Source organism: Synchiropus splendidus, chromosome 3 (assembly GCF_027744825.2).
Source record: "Synchiropus splendidus isolate RoL2022-P1 chromosome 3, RoL_Sspl_1.0, whole genome shotgun sequence".
Classification (NCBI taxonomy): domain Eukaryota; kingdom Metazoa; phylum Chordata; class Actinopteri; order Syngnathiformes; family Callionymidae; genus Synchiropus; species Synchiropus splendidus.
Window position 1 is genome coordinate 21,812,955 of NC_071336.1, and position 14,157 is coordinate 21,827,111.

Here is a 14,157-nt window from a genome sequence, read left to right on the forward strand (position 1 = left end):
TTGTAAGGTTTGACTTCTGGACTTGTGGTCGGGTTAATTGCACTTGTTGGGAGGCTGCTAAGGTTTGTGCCCAGTGCTGAAAGACAAGACTTCTTTCATCAGGCCGAGGGATGGTGAGCATCTGTGAGCACAGACTCCAGCGGCGCTGCGACACACCACATGAGAGGGACGGGCAGAACTGATTTAGAACCAGTTTTGGGTCAGAAGTGGTTTGTTTATGAATGTCTGCTGGTCCGTGAAAACAGGAAGTCATTTTTACACAGCTGAACTTCGAGGATTGAGCGTGCCTCTGCAACATTGCACCCTGGTGGTTCATCCCAGATACAAGATTGCACAAGCATGAACACGCTACAGTCCAGTAATTTTGGATCAACTCAATGCTTGGCCTCAGATGAAGCTCCCATGAAAGGAGTTAACAGCGGCAGACAGGAGATGAGATCCGGTATAACTTTCTTCGGAAACCACCAAAGAATCCGACGAGGCGAGGAGCTGAAACCCCAGTCGCTTCAGCTGCAGAACCTTCTGACGCTGTAACATCAGCTTCATGGTTGATGAAGCTTCAGGATTAGTGCACGCTTCCTTTGATGTAGGATGATGTGAGATGATTCGAGATGCTCAAGCTACATTGTCTCCTTTTTTATTAAGGACAAACTTGATGGCTGACGTCAGCTTCAGAATGTAGTGTATAAAAACATAAATGTCATCATAGACCGATCTTTATATGAATGCAAAATAGATACAACTAATGTTACACTGACGTACAGTGTGCAAACTATACTAGGGCCAGCAGGGGCGCTCCCCGGGGCTGGTGTCCACCAGGTACTTCACATCTTCACACCTGCAGCTATTGCTCTTTAAAAGGACGCAGCCCTAGCTTATAAGAGAAGTGACCACATCGACCGTTTAGTATCAGTGTCCTTTGATGTTGGTCCACAAACCCATCATAAGGACAGACAATGACCAGCTTTAAGCAGGCGTGCCATAACATCTCTGCAAACGGCACATCCAAGTTTTCATTGTTGACGGCTATTCAGGTGTTTGGGCGTTCCACTCATGCCACTGCTGGTAGGAACAATTAGCTGGGAGAGAATTGGACGTGGAGTCCAAGTCATCTACAGTCTGAACGGGAGGGAGTTAGCGTCACTTCAGCGTCATATCACGCTGGTGCAGCCGGTGTCATTTCTTGTCCTCGATTTCTTAGCCTTGTCTTCGTGACATTTTCCACTCTGTACTCTGTGCATGCTCAAAACAGGAAATTGAGCTACAAATAAAAAGAGTCTGTCTCTCCAATTGACTGACACAGCCTCTAGGTGTAGCTGGGAAGGACGCAAAGCCATCAAAGGGGTATCCAGCCATTCACAGTAACTGCATTATTTCAAAGAATATTTAGGACTAGTGCGTCACTGATATTGAATTTTTTTCAAAGCTCAATTTTTGTTGTTACATTGTAATATTGTAATTCCCCCACCCCACCCCAAAAATGCATATCATGTCTCCATCTAGCCCCTCGTGGTTTGCACACTGCTGACATAACAAGTTGAACTTTCCCCAGCCCTGAGGGCCCGTTTTCTATTCCTACCCAGAAACACAGTGTGCAGTCAGGAGGTGGCTGCTGAGATGAAGATGCTCTGTATCTTTTTCAGTACCATCTAACACTATTTTGATCTCCTTAAGCTAAAGCATGTGATGATCGAACAAGATACTTGTTAAAAAAAAATCTCTGGTAATGGATTAGTGACACTTGGTTGCCAACAGAAGGGAACTTGTGTCTTCAGATGATATATGTGTGTAAAAAGGCAAATGAGTCTTCATTTTCCTTTCGTGGCTTTTGGTGACTACATCTCCTCAATTTTCTGGAATTTATTGAAAATAAAATCACAGAAATACTGAGCAGAAATGCAAGCGATCAGGTAAGAAGAGTTCTTTTTTAAGGGAGTTCATATCTTTATGTAACAGCTTGCGATTGTTGCATCTTGTTTTATGAATACATTTTCTTTGCTCTTCTTCCAATGTCTTTGAGGTCTTTTTTAATCCCAAAATGGTCCTCCGATGTCCGTCTGGATGGGAAGACTGCTATAGTGACAGGCGCAAATACAGGGATTGGCAAAGAAACCGCCATGGACCTGGCTGGCAGAGGCAGGTTTTGTTTTTTCCAGATCATAGATATAAACAGCTGAAATAATGTGCTTGTGGCATCAGTAAAAAAGATAATCTAAAAGACAAACGGTTTCATGTAATTATTGAAATTTTATTTTAGATAATGTATAAATAAATGAATTCTATTTACAACAAGTTGGGCAACTAAAATAAAAAATAAAATTCAAGTGGTTGAAGAGTGGAAATCAATGGAAAACAAAGGGCTTTAACCGACTGCAGCGCCGAACAATGAAAGCTGCTCAGTGTCTCCACAGGAGCCCGGGTGATCCTGGCGTGTCGGGAAATGGCCAAAGGTGAGCAGGCAGCCCGTGACATCATGAGGCAGGTGAAAGAAGCCAAGGTTGTCGCCAGGCATCTGGATCTGGCCGACACCAAATCCATCTGCCAGTTTGCAGAGCAGATCTACAACAGTGAGTGACACAGACCTCTGATATACGAGTGAGAGTTGAGTGACAGACCTGTGCTCTCAGCTGAAAAGTCTCTGCACTTCCTGATCAACAACGCTGGAGTTGCTATGTGTCCTTACGCCACGACTGCCGATGGGTTTGAGATGCAGTTCGGAGTGAATCACTTGGGTAATTTAGTTGCTATAAGATGAGCAGCTTCATCTGTACCCATTGATGATGCCATAGTTTTGTTTTGTTTTTAGGACACTTCTTCCTAACCTTCCTGCTGCTCGACCTGTTGAAGCATTCCGCACCATCTCGGGTCATCAACTTGTCCTCCGGAGCTCATGCGATGGGTAAAATCCAGTTCGACGACCTGAGTGGAGATAAAAACTATCACCCTGTCAGGGCCTACGCACAGAGCAAGCTGGCCAACGTGCTCTTCACCAGAGAGCTGGCTAAAAGGACGGAAGGTATGCACACAGTTATGCACTCACAGCGTCACTGACGCAGCATGTGAAATTGATCTGCACCCGCTCCAGTGTGAGAGTCTCATGTTTTGACCACAACTGCTCTGGGCAGGAACAGCTCGGGCCAATGCTTCATTCATGACAACATACACTATGCTCGGCCACGGTTAAGAGCAGCTATTGTGACAGCAGGATGACAAACTCACTCACTCTTTTTTAGCCTCCAGATCTTCTGTATGGAATTCCGCCAGTGGCCAAAATTCGTAATTAACGTGGAAATGAAAACAGAAAATAAATAAATAAAAAACAAAACTGGAATTACACAACATGGAAAATAAGGGGAAAAAAAGTGGCATTTTATATGTTTGAAAATTGAATATACATAGGCCCATTCCCATTTCTCACCCTTAACACCAGCACCTCCACTATGAAGTGTCCCCCAACGACGACGTGAGAAGTGACTGGCGTCCCTAAAAATTGGCACAACACTTCATGATGTTGCGCTTTACTTACGTCACGCATAAGACAATGTCATCGGCTGCAGTGGTTTGTTTTGTTTACTGTTTATCGAGAGTTCAATACGTTTTAGAACATACGTTTCGCAACCTTTTGCATCAACGCTGATAATCGTACTTTGTTTGGTGAACCAACGGAGAAGACATGGGCGCAGCTGAAGATGGCTTCGCCACTATTTTTGTGATACTCTGTTAGTGGTATATCAATGTTAACACTAGCCTGGATGCTAGTCGACTGTTGTTTGTTAAGAAGAAGTAATAACATACTCATAAATGTTGTATGTAATTTTGTCAGACATGGTCGAAGTCACAAACGTGTGATACAAGGAGAAAGTAAACACACCAAACAGTAGTCCTTGTTACTGACATGTCCCTGTTGTCCCATTGTTTTCAAGTGATGTTATTCAATTCACACTTGGGTATCCTGGGAATCTGTCCGCACTTTGTCATGGCTGTCTATGTGATCAGACCCAGGTGCAATGTGTGCTGGCTGACAGAAGGATCGTGAATCTGGAAACAAATATACTTGACAACAAATTATTAAACAAATTTATCCACTTGCTTAAATCTGCATGGAAGTGCGGAGGGAAAAGCACACATGGAGGATGCCTTCACATTACATCTAAAATGAGATGCTTTCCTGCCCACGATCTTCTGGAGCCACGTCACCACTTACTTCTGCTCTATTTGTACTTAATGGTCGCTGCTGTGGTTTGTAATTCCCAGCTCTCGGAGTGATGGCTTATGCAGTGGACCCTGGTCCAGTCAACAGTGACATCACAAGGCATATGCGGCGCCCCGTAGCTAGATTCATTAAAAGGGTTGCCTTCCTCATCAAGACGTCTGCAGAAGGAGCCTACACCACCATCTACTGTGTTGTGACCCCTGAACAGCAGATGCTGACGGGAGGATTTTACAAGTAAGTTTTGGTGCCTTGGGGCCACACTGCGGGTTCAATTCCAGGGTCGGACCGGTGGCCTTTCTGCATGGAGTTTGCATGTTCTCCCTGTGTGTGGGTTTTCTCCGAGTTCTCCGGTTTCCTCCCACAGTCCAAAGACATGCTCGCTAGTTTAACTGGACACTCTAGAACCACCTCAAGGTGTGCGTTTGAATGGGGTGTGTGCCCTGCGATCGACTGGCAGTCTGTCCAGGGTGTATTCCTGCCTCCCGCCCAATGACTGCAGGGATAGGCTCCAGCACTCCCCACAACCCTGAACAGGACTAAGCATTGGTTAACTGACAATGCATGTATGTTTTGGTGGCTTTTCAGTGTCACATGATAACAACCAGGTAACAGCCAGGTGAAGTTCATGGTTGAATACAGACACTGTGTGGCAGAATTCCGTGGCTTATTTTAAGTCTCTGTCAGAGATATGTCATACCTCAAAAGTAGAGCTGCTGCTGTGTTACACACTTTCGACGGGCATCATGGCAGGATCACACCTTTAAATCAGTGCAGGTCTAGTCATGAAACAGCACCAGGCAGACCTGGAACTGTAAGAAGACACGGCCTCTCCTGAGACCTTACAAGTTTTCATCCTTGCGACGAGAATGTAAGCAGATGACGGCCGTGGAGAGATGTTTCTTAGCAAGAATCGCAGTGACTCACTTCTCTTCTGACCACAGGGACTGTGCCAGGTCCAGCAGCTGCAGAGCGGGTCAGGATGATGGCACGGCCCTCAAGCTGTGGGCAGTGAGCTGCCACTTGCTGGGCATCCGCTGGAAATGAAGAGTGGCGAGCAGCGAGAGCGTTGCATCAGTCAGAATATGGTACAAACATGAAGCTTAAATGATGTTTTAATGAAACAATGTAATGGGGACAAAGAGAGTAGAATCAAAAATAAATATAATTGTGATTCATCAATTAAATGAAAGATGTTTTGAGTGGTTTGTAATCAACATACTGTTTGTTTGGGGTTTTTTTTGTATGACAGAAGCCACTGTTGTGTCATGAGTAGAGACTATGGAGTGATCAAGTACTTGTGGAAGGAAGAGATGTAGCTGTTAGGTTGTATTAGCAGTACGATAGAATTGATAGTTGTATTTCATGACGTATGAGATTAAATTTACCACTATATATTGCAAGTAGTCGCAGTAGAATGTCATCAAATTGTGTGCTACTTGCACTAAATAGTAGTGATGGATCTAGTCGATGCATATTAAGTAGACTTTTCTGTCCTTTTAGCTCCACAACAGTCATAGAATATAATGTGGCCCCATGAGGAATTGAATTGCCCTCTGTTTTAAGTCAACATTAATGGGCAAAGCACACAAAAATATAAATGTGGCGTTAATGAGGCAATAAATTAATCATGAATAAAGTAAAAATGATGAGTAACACTAGAAAAAAATATATATGTCTAGTGGCAAATGAGAAAGATTTTTGAATGACCGTTTTATACATGTTTTGTTATTGTGGCTGAAACAAAAGTCCTCAATAAAAAGTTTGGAGTAATACAAAAGCCACCATTTTAATTGATGACAGTGTATCACACATCATGGTTATAGGATTCTACAGACGGCAATCGTGCGGTGGTACTTTAAGTAGTTGTAGTTGTAGTAAGGACGAAGATTGAAAGGAGAGGAGAGACAGCAAACGCTGCAGAGACAACAGCGCGTCCTTACGCTCACTCGCAGTGTCCTGATCTTTTGTTGAGCATTGGCACCATCGTGTGGTCACAGCGACACACTGCAGGCGCCCGGTTCACACTTCGTCCTCGCTCAAGTTTGAACAAGCCTTTTGTTTTTTTGCACCGGTGCGTCTGTGGATCACACCGCTGGCGAGGAACAAGGTGAGCAACAGCAGGCGGCAGTGGAGCGAGTTCCGGCAGTTCCTGCCGCTAAAACTTGTGAGGCAATTAAACCGCGCAGCCCGTCTCCTGATTGGTCCACACCCCCTGACACACGCACGGCAACAGCGGGGAGGGGGAGCGATGACAAACGCGAGAGCCACATTGACGTGAGGAGTGCGGAACACCCCAAAAGCTCCGCTGTTCACTTCTGGCTCAGGAGCTTGGCCGCGGCTGAGGTGATCGGGGGCAACTATGTATTGCAGGTACGGCTCTGCTCCGACGCATTTGAATGGCAGACAGTCTGGTGCGGTTCTGGTGCTCCACCACTTTCCCCAGATCCCTGTTGTGTTTCCATGTGCTGCAAGTGTAGTGGCTTAACAACAAGCATTGTTTATGTTGTATTTATACATGTTGAAAGGTGTGGTTTTTTTGCGATGGTTTCTGGAGGTGATGTTTCCCCAATTTCCTGTGATTTTCAGGCCTGTTTGCTGTAACCGGTGGTCATCTGAGGAGAGGCTTGATGGCCAAACTGTCATCATCACCGGAGCAAACACCGGGATTGGCAAGGAGACAGCCAGGGATCTGGCCCGGAGAGGTACCTCTTACTTTTCATATATGTCTCCGAACCTCCACCCACAGTCAGATTCATGCATTCCACCCTTGCCATTGGAATTATGGTCCTGGGTAGATTAGCTGATTCAAAGCTGCGTGGCGTGACAAGAACCCAGAGCTCAAGCCAAAGAGCCAAGTTAAATCCCCATTCTCAAATTCATGCTTGCATTGGTCCAGTGGTTTCAATCTGCATCCTCCATTTTTAGGCCCAATGAATCTTCCGTCCATGACGATGGCATGTTAAGGGAATGTTGTTTTACCAAATGACACTGATGGAAGACAGACGAGCCATTAAGGGACAGAGGGAGCATTGTCTGCTCCCCTCCCGAGCCAGACAGGCAACAAAAGGAAAGATGGGACGTGCGCACACACACTCACACACACACACAGATAAGAAAACTGGCGGCTCTGCATGTGCAATTCAGTTTGTTCATTCATCTTGAAAAGCCCAGTATGGCATCCACCACCAGGTTTCACAGTTTTTATGGATTACCATAGTTGCACATTACGACAACAACAAAAAAACAAAACAAAGAAAAGCATGAGCAACACAGCATCACGACCAATGGGAAGACAGAATGGTCACTGAAGTTTGCGCAGCTGGGTAATTCAGTCAAACTAGGACGGCACCTTCCTGAAAATCCGATCAGTCGGCTGTGATTCGATTTCTTATGATTCATGAGGAAAGCTGCTGGTTCGCCATGTGGAATGAGTCAAAGTGCAGTCATTCATCATCCGTACGGAAAGTTATTATTCCCTAATTTGACGCAAATGTCAACAAAATGAGAGCTGATCCCCACACACAGTCTGAGGGATCATTTCCTGCTCAGAAAATTAAAAAAAAGCTGACTATTTTTGTATCTGACTGAGGACGGTTTCCACTGTATTTAGGAGACAAACAAAGGCACAAACAAGCAAACACGCATTCCATGTTGTGTTCTGCGTCACTGTTTGTGTAGGGTTGGTTGCCTCCTGCCTCCATGCACAACACAATGTGTGTATTTGTGTGTGTGCCCGAGAGCCTTCGGAGCTACTGCGGACTCATTAAGTATTTGAATATTGCGTCACTGATGCCTGGGAATGAGGTTGTTCATGCGAGTGCAGCACAAAGGAAAGACACCACCTGGGAACTGAAAACAATGAGAAGGAGATCAAAAGTAAGTTGAAGGATTCGGCCCACTGACCCATTTCATAGACTCGAAATAGAAGGGACACAACTTCTGAAACCCGACATGAAAGTTTATATCAACTATTTCTCTGTTTCACTTGTTTAGCATGTTGGAGAATAATTTACTGAATATAACTATATAAGTATATAGAAAAACTGAGTACTTATATAAGTGGAGTGATGAATAAAAAGTCTCATCCGCACACGTTGTTAGTACCTGTCGCAGAAAAATGTTAGTAAGTTTGCTTCCGGATGCATTGCTGACATGATGTGTGCTGAGCCATTTTGAACTTTTTGAAATAATGTTGAATCTGTAAAATCTGAAACACAGACATTGTACACAAAATTAACCAACAAACAATATAAAAGTGGGACACATTGTTGTGCAATGACATAACAAAACAACATAATCAAACAACAAATAATGTTGGTGGATAAATGATGTTCTTCTTTTTTTCTTTCTTTACTTGACGGTTCCCCCCTTTTTTCATAACAACATAACTGCTCGATGATAGATGGATGTGTTAAAACAAAATTAAAAATGTTCACTTAGATTCAGCTTTCAAATATTTTGATGAGACATTACACTACTATTATATCATTAGAATGCATATAATATTTTTTAGAGACAATCAGTCATTTTATTCACATATATGTGAAGATTTTGTTTCTAAATCTTGATGGATAAAAAGTCAGTCTTAAAAATAAATAAATAACTGTGCCAAATTTCAGTGTGAAAATATTCAGTATCTTAATTTGGAAGAAAATCTGTCGCACCACAGACATGTTCACACTGAGAATATCACCTCCCAAAGGTGTTAAAGTTAAATTTATAAAAAAAATATGTTCAACGCTGTTTAGAGGGTGGGACTTTTTTGTTCAGTTTTCGAGCGGTTGACTCGAATTAAATGTGTTGTTTCAGTGGACAAAATGCCGTCATCAGCGTAGAAGAAAACTTAGACATAAACTTGCCAATCCTGAACAGAGAAGGTGTTTTGACATCATGTGACAGAGGTAAAAAGGTTATTGATGTGTCGTCCAGTTGCTGAGCGACTCTGAAAAAGACATTTTGAAAACAGCTCCGTCTCTGAGGACAGCTGAATGGTGTTTGTCTCTCTTTGTCCAGGTGCTCGTATAATTATGGCCTGCAGAGACCTGGAGAGGGCAGAGGAGGCCCGGGCCGAGATCTTGGAGGACACAGGAAATGAGAATGTGGTGACCAGGAAATTGGATCTGTCTGACACCAAGTCCATTCGAGCATTTGCCGATCTCATCATCAAGGGTAGCTGAAGCCTAGCACTTGATGGGTGAGAGCCATTTGAAAGTCTATGACAAGTCTATGACTTCTTTTTCAGAGGAGAAGCAGGTGAATATACTCATTAACAACGCTGGCATCATGATGTGTCCTTATTCCAAGACTCTGGATGGATTTGAGATGCAGCTGGGAGTCAACCATTTAGGTAAGTCAGTGTGGGCTCATGAATTCTGGCTGGATTGCTGTGGTTTTGATTCATATCTCTCTGGTTTGGTAGTTTGAATGCGGAGATTCAGACACGTTCCTTTGATGAATCATATGTTGTTGCTGTGAGCTGGCTGCTGAATAATAAGTGTTAAAGCCTTCAGTCAGTGGGATGATGCCCTTAAATCCCATTTTACAGGATAAAGTGCAGTATATCTATAAGGAGCAATTTGGTGGAGGGAAATGCCAATATTGGTAGTTTAGAGGAGAGATAATTCCTCGTCTGAACTGGAGAAGTTGCGCTGAAAATGACAGGAAAAGCTATGGATGAGGAGTGACGACAAAGACCTGGCGCCGATGACATTCTTGGCCACCAGCAGAGGGATTAAACTAGCATGGGAGCTGAGGAAGTCTACTCATGATCCACTATTGTTTTCTGTGTTTGTTCCCCTTGATGTCCGTGTTTCTGAAAGCTTCGTTCATCGTGTTAAAACACTTCATAAAACAGGGGATAGGTTGTATCCAGACAGCCATCGGTTCCTACTAAATTGATGGGATTTTTTGCTTCATCCGTTGTGAATGGATTTTGTGATCTGTAGTTCCTTTTGCACAGCTTCTCCCAACGGGCTAGAAACAGGAAAAACCTGACTATATTAAGCACAGAAGTGATCAACTTCCAACAATAACAATGTGTTGTTATTGTTCCTATGTAGTTGAGGCTGCTTGGTACGACATGGTACGGTATGCAGCGGAGTGAACGTCACCGGTGGCTTGGTGGTTACGACACCGTGTTTTCAGCATGAGTTTGAACTTCATTTCTGCCATGAGCACATCTTGTGCAGTTGTTTTATTGATTTAATTGTATGCTGTGTGTTTATGAAAGTCATGAGAAATGAGGTCATTGGCAGAGATAATACTTGGTGGGTGCCTGCAGACACCTGGACGATCAACTTTCCTTCTCATACTGACCCTTCAATATGAGCCTGCAATGGTTGGAAAGCTTTGCGTTGCAAGCTTCTTATTCGGATCATTTATTTCCTGTGATTCTATTTAGTCGACTGCTTCGTCCCTTCACAGAGTCATGGGGGTTTATCCCATATGCTCAGTTGACTTGTGATGCAAATTTAGGTTTACTTAAACCTGTTAGCAGTAATAAATGTGTCGCTTTTGATAAACTACTATTGAATTGATCAGCCAGCACATACTCTCCTTTTACAGATGCATGTATCTCCTGATGTTTGTCATTGATCAGACTCCGATATAACACCTTTATTTTTGGGTTCAGCTGCCCACTGCTGTGTTTACACATTGACTGCCCATCGATTCGATTCCAAATCTGGCTCTGTAACACATGATGTTCCAGGTTGATGCAAAATAAATTGCAGGCTCTGAGCTGTCGGTGTCCTCACTGGTTCCAGTCTAATGATTTGGTTTTCTCCTCGCTGATATTTTTATCCGGGTCTTGACGTGACAGGAACAAGCTGTGCCAGAACACGCTCGCCCACACACACGCATGTCCTCACACACATGGTGAGAAACACATACATTGGAGGTGGGATGGTAAACTTCCTCTTGCTCCACGTATTTGTCTTCACTGACGTCAATATGAGGGACAGGAAGTGTGGAACAATGGTGGGGGTAGAACAGTCCGACATCGGGGGAACAAGCCAAATTTTGACAGATGGGCTTGAGGATGGTAAGTTACTTATTCGTAATAAGAAATAATTTGGAAGTGGAAAATGCATTTTGTAAATGTATCTTGGAAAGTGCTTTGGCCATGAAAACCCCCATATAATAATAGTAATACAACAACAATAATAATAATAATATAATAATAATAATAATACAATAATAATAATAATAATAATAATAATAATAATAATAATAATAATAATAATAATAATAATAATAATAATAGTGATAATATAATAGTAATAATAATAATAATAATAAGATGAAGAAACAATAATAATAGAAGTAACTATGGGTTAAATGGGTGGGCAATTTCATATGCATAAAATAATAAAGAGGTCTGTTTTCAAAAAGGCACATGAATTGGTCTGGCTCACTCTGAAACAGCTGCTGGGGCCATGGACATGATGACAAGATGGGCAAGTGTATCATAAGAAGTGTATCAAAAAGCAGATTGTCAACTGCTTCGTAATGTCAGCTGGAAGTAGAAGCTTGAGATCCTCCCTGACCAGAATGAATAAACAAGCCCTTCCGTCGTTTCACCTGGATGTAACTAGAGAACTTTAGGAGAGATTCCAAACAAACCACAACTTCAGCTAACTTTTTGCCCAGTGGCAGACACTATGGTCCAAGTCTCTCTCTGAGTGAGACATCAAATGGAATCACACGGTCAGCTCGACGTAGATCCATCACCTGATCAAATATATTTTTCAACTCAAAGCTTCCCATGAGACTTCAGTCAAGAATATACAGTGCATGTACTCAATATTTCATTCATGAATTAAGATCATTCAGTATCATCATATTTCACTGATGTTCCTTTAAATGTTATCAAAATGTTGGGAGCTAAAAGCACTTGGATAGCGTATGTATTATCTTATGTATACTTCATTAAAGATATATTTGTGCTTTCAACCGTGCATGAATGTGCGCAAGAGTCGAGAAAAAGTGGAAGAAATCTTCTCTTTATTCAATACTAGTCTTCTGGCTGTTTAGTGTGTCAACATGTTGTGATGAGAAAGTTCCTTCTTTTCATGACAGTCTTGAGGCTATGACTGACAGTTATCTTCGTCGCTTCAGGTCATTTTCTCCTCACATATCTACTGCTGGACATCATCAAGTGGTCAACTCCGGCCCGGATCGTCGTGGTGGCCTCAGTCGCTCACACTTGGACCAACCTTCGTCTGGACGACATCAACAGCGAGCGTAGCTATGATCCCATGAAGGCTTACGGTCAGAGCAAGCTTGCCAACGTCCTGTTTGCACGCTCGCTCGCCAAACTGCTGCAAGGTCAGTGTCTCGAACAGAACTAGTCACTAGTGAGAAGGGTGGATCAGGGACAGCGGTTGCTGCAGCTCAGTGAATGAACGATCGTGCAGTGACTCACACTTGCCTGGCCAGATGATGCCAACTGGCTTTTGTTTGTGTGTGATGCAGGCACTGGTGTGAGTGTGTTCTCCTTGCACCCGGGGGTCGTGCAGTCGGACCTGTGGAGGCACCAACACCAGTGCATCCAGGTGGCAGTAAAGGTCTTCAGAATTTTCACCAAGACACCGGTGGAGGGGGCTCAGACCACCATCTTTTGTGCGGTGGAGCCTGGTCTGGAGAGTCGGAGTGGCGAATACTTCAGGTACTCACCGTTGCAGCTAATACTCCAGTACATATTCTCCGTGTTTTAAGTGTCGTTGCGACTGGTTTCAGTGACTGTGCTCCTGCCCGCTGCTCCACTGCTGCTTCTGACGACGCTCTGGCCCAAAGAATGTGGGATATCAGCTGTAACATGCTCGGCATCACCTGGAAGTAATGACTGGAGTGAACCACAAATGGCACCATCACTATTCAAACAGCACTGCTAAGCACTTTCATCAGAGCAATAACGCTGCAGTTAATGTTAGTGTACAATATGTAGTCTAGTGCAAGTCGCTGCCCGGCACCGCATCAGTTTTCTGGGAGCGATAAGAGTCACACTGCCTTCGTTGGATATTGCAGGTCTTAAATAGATAGTGTACAGGAACTTATGAAAATGTGGAAAGCAATCACCACCACCTTTTTTTCGGTGTAAGGAGAAGTTTTTGTTCTCAAAACAATGAAGTGTATTTTTAAGGGACTGTAAAGTAAAAATGCTTTCTACTTTGTTCAAACTGAGAGATCAGCTATACCTTCATGGTTAAAGGATCCAAGCCTGTTTGCTGGTGTTTGCCAGTAGCTGTTTGTTTTGGAACTAGATGGTTTTGTACCCCCTTGTGAATTCCCTAACAGATTAAGAGACTATTTCAAGAACCTCATCTTTGGTTTGTGGGAGTGTCAGCCCACAGATAAACAAATACTCAACTTGTAGACACTTTTTTGTGATTACATTTTAATGCATTTTCCCAAAATGTTCAAGGATAGACATGTCCCTACCAAGAGGTGTTAATCCATGTGTAAAACAGATCCACCATATACTAACTAAGCCATGATATATTGTTGAGTAGATTGTAAGGTTTGGCCGCAGTTCAAATTAGGTATTTTATCAGGTAGAACCGTTCAAGTTCATTCATTTTTTTTTGTGCAAAACAATCTTGAGACTACCTTTACTTAGCAAGATGGAGAGTTTTCCTTTCAGTGTATGTGACAGTATGTTTGTGTTTATATGTATTATATAAATAAACCTGCTGTACTGGGTCATTGGTTGGTGTTGAATTTTCTGAAAGTACACTGACAGGAGAAACTTAACAGTGCACTAGTATTATCGTGAACCAAGCCTTGCTGCTAGTCCTGCTATTTCAAATAGAGCATTCCCAGATTAGGGATACATACATTTGTATACAGGAAAAAAACACTCTGAGAGAGAAGCTAAATCTCAGTCACATGAATGCCTACACCAGAACAATGTGTCACGAGTGTGTGTTTTGCGACTGTGGGGG

The 14,157-nt window shown here is 43.1% G+C and overlaps 2 protein-coding genes across 3 annotated transcripts; both read left to right on the forward strand.

The window, feature by feature from the left end:
* Nucleotides 1-1,572: 1,572 nt before the first annotated feature.
* si:dkey-73n8.3 (uncharacterized protein LOC100150965 homolog) lies at nt 1,573-5,465 on the forward strand. Of its 2 annotated transcripts, XM_053859633.1 has the most exons (8): nt 1,573-1,630; nt 1,882-1,910; nt 2,021-2,136; nt 2,412-2,567; nt 2,628-2,732; nt 2,807-3,016; nt 4,255-4,447; nt 5,155-5,465. In XM_053859633.1, the coding sequence occupies exons 2-8, from the start codon at nt 1,897-1,899 to the stop codon at nt 5,255-5,257; spliced, it is 897 nt and encodes a 298-aa protein (XP_053715608.1). In that variant the 5' UTR covers nt 1,573-1,630; nt 1,882-1,896; the 3' UTR covers nt 5,258-5,465. The 2 variants fall into 2 exon arrangements, with proteins under 2 accessions (XP_053715608.1, XP_053715607.1); XM_053859632.1 differs by lacking the exon at nt 1,573-1,630 and having other exon boundaries at nt 1,811-1,910.
* A 971-nt stretch (nt 5,466-6,436) lies between these two features.
* On the forward strand, nt 6,437-13,800 carry zgc:112332 (uncharacterized protein LOC553712 homolog). Its single transcript, XM_053859634.1, has 7 exons — nt 6,437-6,583; nt 6,800-6,915; nt 9,227-9,382; nt 9,456-9,560; nt 12,332-12,541; nt 12,689-12,881; nt 12,953-13,800. Exons 1-7 carry the CDS (start codon nt 6,573-6,575, stop codon nt 13,053-13,055), a joined length of 894 nt encoding a protein of 297 aa, XP_053715609.1. The 5' UTR covers nt 6,437-6,572; the 3' UTR covers nt 13,056-13,800.
* Nucleotides 13,801-14,157: the final 357 nt, after the last annotated feature.